Raw genomic sequence first — 7,888 nt, 5'->3', positions numbered from 1 at the left:
GTGGAACTCTCTGCCCCTGGATAGGTGGCAGGCCAAGAACTCAGCAGCATTCCTGAATAGAACAGCATTTCTATGGAAAATGGCAACCGGCGTCACACACCCATGCTCCTGGGCATGAATCCATCAGTGACTGATGGGGTCAGGGACACATTCCCCATGTGTGTGTGGGGGGGAGGCAGGCGCAGGGGGGTCCTACCCCACCCTCAGGAACATGCAGCGATCGTCCCATGAGAGCCAGCAGGCTGACCCGTGACCCTCGCCCCATGTACACCCAGCACAGTCCTCCAGTGACCCCCTGTGACGGTGCTGCCCGTGGGAGCCAGTTGAGGTCACTCAATCAGGGTGAACTGCAAAGAAAAAGGGGCAGACAAACCCCAAACGCTGGTGGATATTCCAATACTTAGATTTACCAACCAGCACAGAACAGCTTCTGTAGAACCTCACTGGTTACTTAGAGTCCAACCAACACAGTTTCCTTAAAGTGCCCAGCATCCAGCCTCCGTCCAGACACACCTGTCGGATATGATGATGATTACTGAAAATCTTATCTCATCATATAAAAGAAAAGGTTCTTCCAATCCCAAAGGATCAGCCACACACCCAGGTCCAATGATAACTTAGATCTGACCCAAAATACACGCTTAGAGCCAATTCTTATTAACTAAACTAAAGTTTATTAAAAAAGAAGAGAGAGAGAGTGTTGGTTAAAAGATCAATATACAGACAGACTTGAATTCAATTCTTAAGGTTCAGATGCATAGCAGAGGTGATCCTGTAGTTGCCAAAATTCCTTTTAGAAATAGTCCATAGGTTATAGTCCAATGTCCATATTCAGGGTGACTCCAGTCAGTGACTGGGGATCTCAATCCTTATGGCTTAAGGTTTCCCCCCCTCTTGAAACCCAAAGCAGATCTGAGATGAAGCAGGATCGTGTCCCAGGGTTTTTATACATTTCCAGCAGCCGCTTGGCCTGAGAAAACAATAGGGTTAACTCTCCTTCTCCCAAACATCCTGGCAATTAGCACAGGGTAATTTATCCATTAAACAGTTCAGATCCAGGTTACCACAACCTTCAAAGAGACATAGAGACAATAATACTATTTCACTCAAGTGTCTTCCTAACTGTTAATATTCCTTTTTTGATCTTTGAATTAAAGCTATAGCAATAGCCAAGACTTGTTTGCTGACATCACAAGCCCTGAGCACACAGCTCCCCTTCTCTCTCTAACAATGCCGGCTGCATGTCAAAGCTCTGTTCATTTACAGATCTTCCTAACCAGTCTCTAAAGTTCAGCCATGGGTCAGGTCAGTCTGTGAGTTAATTAACTCTTTCTGGCCCTGTCACCTTTCAATGAGATATTATACCACACTCATAACGTCACACACCTGTGCCCCATGTACCCCCAGCACAGCCCTCCAGTGACCCCCCCATGTACCCCCAGCACACCCCCAGTGACCCCCCTGCCCCATGTACCCCCAGCACACCCCCAGTGACCCCCATGTACCCCCAGCACACCCCCAGTGACCCCCATGTACCCCCCAGTACAGCCCCCGGTGACCCCCATGTACCCCCAGTACAGCCCCCGGTGACCCCCCATGTACCCCCAGCACAGCCCCCGGTGACCCCCCATGTACCCCCAGCACACCCCCAGTGACGCCCCTGCCCCATGTACCCCCAGCACACCCCCAGTGACCCCCATGTACCCCCAGCACACCCCCAGTGACCCCCCATGTACCCCCAGCACACCCCCAGTGACGCCCCTGGCCGTGTGTCACACCCCCAACCCCCGGCGCTGGGCTGCCGAGGGCGGTGCCCAGCGCCACGCCGCTCCCGTCTGGCCGCCAGAGGGCGCCAGAACGGTAGGGAACTATAACTCCCAGGGTGCATCGCGCCTCGGGGGTCCTGATTGCGGTCGGCCGGGCTGCGCCTGCGGGGAGAGGTGCCGGGCCGGGGACCGGGGACGGCAAGAGCGAAAGGCGGGGCCGGGCCGGGCCTGCGGCAGCCAGCGCGGCGGAGCGGCGGGTCGGGCCGGGCCGGGCCGGTCAGGCAGCGCGGCGGGCAGCCCCCGCCCGGCGAGGCCCCCGCCCGGCGCCCGGCCCCGCTGTCAGGCAGCCAGCGCCCCGCCCCGCCCCTCGCACGCCCCGCCCCGCCCCCGCGCGCCAGCCCGAGCCGGGAGGGACGGCCTGAGGGAGCGGCGCGGGGCAGGCGCGGACAGACCGACCCCCCCGCCCCCCCGGGGGCAGCCCCCGCCTCGCGCCCGCCTCGCAGCCATGGCGCTGCCGCCCCCGCCGGGCCCCCCCGCGCCGGGCCCGGGCCGCTGAGGCGCAGCAGCGCGACCCCCCCCGCAGTGATGGAGCGAAGGGGGCCGGCGCCGCCGCAGAGCCTGGACTTCACGGTGGAGAACGTGGAGCAGGTGAGCGGGGCTGGGCCCCCCCCCGGTATCGCCCTGTGCCCCCCCGCCCTGTCCCCCCCCCCGGGTATCGCCCTGTGCCCCTCCCCCGCCCTGTCCCCCCCCCGGGTATCGCCCTGTGCCCCCCCGCCCTGTCCCCCCCCCGGTATCGCCCTGTGCCCCCCCCGCCCTGTCCCCCCCCCCGGTATCGCCCTGTGCCCCCCCGCCCTGTCCCCCCCCCGGGTATCGCCCTGTGCCCCCCCCCGCCCTGTCCCCCCCCCGGTATCGCCCTGTGCCCCCCCCGCCCTGTCCCCCCCCCGGGTATCGCCCTGTGCCCCCCCCCCGCCCTGTCCCCCCCCGGGTATCGCCCTGTGCCCCCCCCCCGCCCTGTCCCCCCCCGGGTATCGCCCTGTGCCCCCCCCCCGCCCTGTCCCCCCCCCGGGTATCGCCCTGTGCCCCCCCCCCGCCCTGTCCCCCCCCGGGTATCGCCCTGTGCCCCCCCCCGCCCTGTCCCCCCCCGGGTATCGCCCTGTGCCCCCCCCCCGCCCTGTCCCCCCCCGGGTATCGCCCTGTGCCCCCCCCCCGCCCTGTCCCCCCCCGGGTATCGCCCTGTGCCCCCCCCGCCCTGTCCCCCCCCCGGGTATCGCCCTGTGTCCCCCCCCGCCCTGTGCCCCCCCCGCCCTGTGCCCCCCCCCCGGTATCGCCCTGTGCCCCCCCCCCGCCCTGTCCCCCCCCCGGGTATCGCCCTGTGCCCCCCCCCGCCCTGTCCCCCCCCCGGGTATCGCCCTGTGCCCCCCCCCGCCCTGTCCCCCCCCCGGGTATCGCCCTGTGTCCCCCCCCCCGCCCTGTCCCCCCCCCGGGTATCGCCCTGTGTCCCCCCCCCCGCCCTGTCCCCCCCCCGGGTATCGCCCTGTGTCCCCCCCCCCGCCCTGTCCCCCCCCCCGGGTATCGCCCTGTGTCCCCCCCCCGCCCTGTCCCCCCCCCGGTATCGCCCTGTGCCCCCCCGCCCTGTCCCCCCCCGGGTATCGCCCTGTGTCCCCCCCCCGCCCTGTCCCCCCCCCGGTATCGCCCTGTGCCCCCCCCCGCCCTGTCCCCCCCCACCGGTATCGCCCTGTGGCCCCCCCCCGCCCTGTCCCCCCCCCCGGGTATCGCCCTGTGGCCCCCCCCCGCCCTGTGGCCCCCCCCGCCCTGTCCCCCCCCCCGGGTATCGCCCTGTGGCCCCCCCCCGCCCTGTCCCCCCCCCGGGTATCGCCCTGTGTCCCCCCCCCCGCCCTGTCCCCCCCCCGGGTATCGCCCTGTGTCCCCCCCCCCGCCCTGTCCCCCCCCCGGGTATCGCCCTGTGTCCCCCCCCCCGCCCTGTCCCCCCCCCCGGGTATCGCCCTGTGTCCCCCCCCCGCCCTGTCCCCCCCCGGTATCGCCCTGTGCCCCCCCGCCCTGTCCCCCCCCGGGTATCGCCCTGTGTCCCCCCCCCGCCCTGTCCCCCCCCCGGTATCGCCCTGTGCCCCCCCCCGCCCTGTCCCCCCCCACCGGTATCGCCCTGTGGCCCCCCCCCGCCCTGTCCCCCCCCCCGGGTATCGCCCTGTGGCCCCCCCCCGCCCTGTGGCCCCCCCCGCCCTGTCCCCCCCCCCGGGTATCGCCCTGTGGCCCCCCCCCGCCCTGTCCCCCCCCCCGGGTATCGCCCTGTGGCCCCCCCCCGCCCTGTCCCCCCCCCCGGGTATCGCCCTGTGGCCCCCCCCCGCCCTGTCCCCCCCCCGGGTATCGCCCTGTGCCCCCCCGCCCTGTCCCCCCCCCGGGTATCGCCCTGTGCCCCCCCCGCCCTGTCCCCCCCCCCGGGTATCGCCCTGTGCCCCCCCCCCGCCCTGTCCCCCCCCCGGGTATCGCCCTGTGCCCCCCCCCCGCCCTGTCCCCCCCCCCGGGTATCGCCCTGTGTCCCCCCCCCGCCCTGTCCCCCCCCCCGGGTATCGCCCTGTGTCCCCCCCCCGCCCTGTCCCCCCCCCCGGGTATCGCCCTGTGCCCCCCCCCGCCCTGTCCCCCCCCCCGGGTATCGCCCTGTGCCCCCCCCCGCCCTGTCCCCCCCCCCGGGTATCGCCCTGTGCCCCCCCCCGCCCTGTCCCCCCCCCCGGGTATCGCCCTGTGTCCCCCCCCCGCCCTGTCCCCCCCCCCCCGGGTATCGCCCTGTGCCCCCCCCCGCCCTGTCCCCCCCCCCCCGGGTATCGCCCTGTGCCCCCCCCCCGCCCTGTCCCCCCCCCCGGGTATCGCCCTGTGCCCCCCCCCGCCCTGTCCCCCCCCGGGTATCGCCCTGTGCCCCCCCCCGCCCTGTCCCCCCCCGGGTATCGCCCTGTGTCCCCCCCCGCCCTGTCCCCCCCCGGGTATCGCCCTGTGCCCCCCCCGCCCTGTCCCCCCCCCGGTATCGCCCTGTGCCCCCCCCCCGGTATCACCCTGTGCCCCCCCCCCCGCGCTGTCTCTGCCCCGGGTATCGCCCTGTCCCCGCCCCCCGGGTATCGCCCTGTGTCCCCCCCCGCGCTGTGTCTGCCCCGGGTATCGCCCCCCCCGGTATCGCCCTGTCCCCCCCCCGTTCCCCCCGCGCTGTGTCTGCCCCGGGTATCGCCCCCCCCGGTATCGCCCTGTCCCCCCCCGTTCCCCCCGCGCTGTGTCTGCCCCGGGTATCGCCCCCACTCCGGTATCGCCCTGTGTCTCCCCCCGCCCCCCCCGCGCTGTGTCTGCCCTGGGTATCGCCCTGTCCCGTCCCCCCGCGCTGTGTCTGCCCCGGGAACCCGGCTGGGCATTCGGCTACCCTCCCCCCAGGTATTGCACACCCCCCCCCCAGCGCTGTGTCTGGCTGGGCTGGCTCTGCCCTGGTCACCTGGCTCCCCTCCCTGCCTCCCCTCAGTGCTGTATTTGCCTCAGGCACCCAGCTGCCCCCCCCCAGCCTCACCCCCAGCGCTGTGACTGCCCTGGGCTGGCTCTGCCTTGGCACCCCAGCTAGGCCCCCCCTATCCCCGCACATCACTCCCCTTGCCGCCTCTTCCCCCCTGTGCTGTGACCCCCCCCAGCTGGGCACCCTGGCCATCATTCCCCATACTCCCCCAGCGCTGCAACTGCCCTGGTCTCCCGCCCTAGAGCATCACCATGCCCCAGCACTGTGACTGCTCTGGGCATCCCTGCTGGGCCCCCCTGCCCTGGGGCATTACCCCACCCCATTGGCAGGTGGTTGTCGCTGGTTGTGGCTGTGCTGGGTGGCCCGGGGATTCTGCTCCCCATGGAGGTGACTGCCTCTCAGTCTCAGGAGGCATGGAGGAGCCTCGCCAGGACAGCTGGCATCCCTGTGGAGCAGCCAGATTGGGTTTTTCTTTGGTTTTTGCCTCCACCAAGGGGGTGTGCTGCTGTTGGGGTCAGTGACGAGAGCTGATGCAGGTCAGCGAGTTTTACCCAGCCACCGTGGCTCCTGCCTGTTTGCCATTCCCCATTAGCCTTCCCCTCGGGCTGTGTCCCCAGGGCCCTCTCTGGAGACAGCCCTTAAAGGTGACCTGCAAAGGGGACAAAGAATGTGGGCTTGTGCCCTTCCTTGCTGATGGACATAAAGGGCTGGAAGGCGTGTTTCATCCCCTGCTTGTTTTGTATGTTAGACATTCAGATGCTGTCTGGCATGCCAGTGAAATGACACTACAGGAGCCAACCTTCAGCAGCAGGGGGACGGGGGTGTTGTCATCATAACGTTCTGGAGAAAGGCCCTCTCAGTGAAAGATTCAGCATTTCCATCCTTCCAGTGCACATCTCTGAGGTCCCCTAAGGCCTTGTCTCTGCTAGGAAAATTGGTGCCCAGAATTCCCTGCTGGTGCCGCACTAATTGTAATCACAGTGATGGAAACTGAAATGCAGACACTGGTCAGGTGTCTTCTAAAGATGTCACAGTCTTCTGAGCAGGGTTGGTTGACATGCGGCTGATCTGCCCTGGCGAGCTGCTGTGGTGGGAGGATTTGAGAAAACCTCATAGCGCAACCTGTGAAGTAGGTCAGGAGCATTCTCCCCATTTCACAGAGGAGGAGATCCAGTCCCAGAGCAGTCAAGTATCATGCCCAAGGTCAGTGGTAAAGCTAGGGGTAGAATTTGGGTGTAGTGTTTTGCTGAGAGATTCAAGTTATTTAAACTTTTAATTTCTCTCTTCAAACTCAACAAAACAACCTGGCTCCCAGTCCTCTGCTCTAGCCACTGGTGCGAGCACCACTCCTCTCCCCGCACCCCAGGAGCTCTCTGAGCAGAATGCTCCTCTTCTCTTCTGCCCCATGGAGCAGCAGTGCCCACTTGCTCATGACATTGGTGTGTATTTTGACTGACGATCCTCCCAGGGAGGCTCCCAGCATTTCCTGCCAATAGGCCAAGGGGCCACAGACTAGTTACTTTCACCGCCTCTTGCAATAGCAGTTCCCACCCGGTCATCCCATTTTTTTTTTTTTTAGAATAGGTTTTGTGGCTAACTGTGTGATCCATGTGCTGCAAACCCTGCTCCCTTGTCACCGGATTCATGCCTTTCCAGGGGTGGTGGGTAACTGTAATATAACTTCTATCATGCCTGTTGATAGTATTTGGGTGCGGTAATGCTCTGTTCGTTATGCAGCAACCCAATGGGCTATCAAGAAAACAACTTTGGTAGCCTGCCACTCCCGTGCCCACAGAGGGGTCAGATGAGCAGACTTGTGTGTACTGTATAATTATAGAATTGTAGGCCTGGAAAGACCTCGAGAGGTCATCTAGTCCAGTCCCCTGCACTCATGGCAGGACTGAGTATTATCTAGACCATCCCTGACAGGTGTTTGTCTAACCTGCTCTTAAAAAATCCCCAATGATGGAGATTCCACAACCTCCCTAGGCAATTTATTCCAGTGCTTAACCACCCTGACACTGAAGAAGTTTTTCCTAATGTCTAACCTAAACCTCCCTTGCTGCAATTTAAGCCCATTGCTCCTTGTCCTATCATCAGAGATTAAGGAGAACAATTTTTCCCCTTCTTCCTTGTAACAACCTTTTATGTACTTGAAACTGTTATCATGTCGTCGTTGTCCCATCCCCCCGGCTCCCCAGTTGTCTTTTCTCCAGACTAAACAAACCCAGGTTTTTTCAATCTTCCCTCATAGGTCATGTTTTCTAGACCTTTAATCATTTTTGTTGCTCTTCTTTGGACTTTCTCCAATTTGTCACCATCTTTCCTGAAATGTGGCGCCCAGAACTGGACACTATACTCCAGCTGAGGCCTAATCAGTGCAGAGTAGAGCGGAAAAATTACTACTTTTGTCTGGCTTACAACACTGCTGCCTAATGCATCCCAGCATGATGTTTGCTATTTTTGCAACCAGGTTACACTGTTGACTCAGTGGTCCACCATGACCCCTATATTCCTTCTGTAGTAACATAGTCCTCACTTCTACAGGACCCTTCGTCTGAGGATGTTAAAGCACTTTACAAACGTGAATTAATCGTCAGTCTCTGCAGAGAAGGTAAAC

The 7,888-nt window shown here is 64.6% G+C and overlaps 1 protein-coding gene across 3 annotated transcripts in view; it reads left to right on the top strand.

Annotated features, from left to right (window-relative positions):
• The first annotated feature begins 2,254 nt into the window (after positions 1 to 2,254).
• The window catches only part of IPO13 (importin 13), a 73,173-nt gene continuing 67,539 nt past the window's right edge, over positions 2,255 to 7,888 (top strand). For all 3 annotated transcript variants that reach the window (XM_054036954.1, XM_054036953.1, XM_054036955.1), the window contains exon 1: positions 2,255 to 2,414. In XM_054036954.1, coding sequence (XP_053892929.1) covers positions 2,352 to 2,414 — 63 coding nt within the window. In that variant the 5' untranslated portion in view covers positions 2,255 to 2,351. The remainder of the gene's footprint in view (positions 2,415 to 7,888) is intronic.

The sequence above is a fragment of the Malaclemys terrapin genome, chromosome 8 (assembly GCF_027887155.1).
Source record: "Malaclemys terrapin pileata isolate rMalTer1 chromosome 8, rMalTer1.hap1, whole genome shotgun sequence".
Classification (NCBI taxonomy): domain Eukaryota; kingdom Metazoa; phylum Chordata; order Testudines; family Emydidae; genus Malaclemys; species Malaclemys terrapin.
The sequence above is the reverse complement of the archived record's forward strand: the minus strand, read 5'-3'. Positions and strand labels throughout refer to the sequence as shown.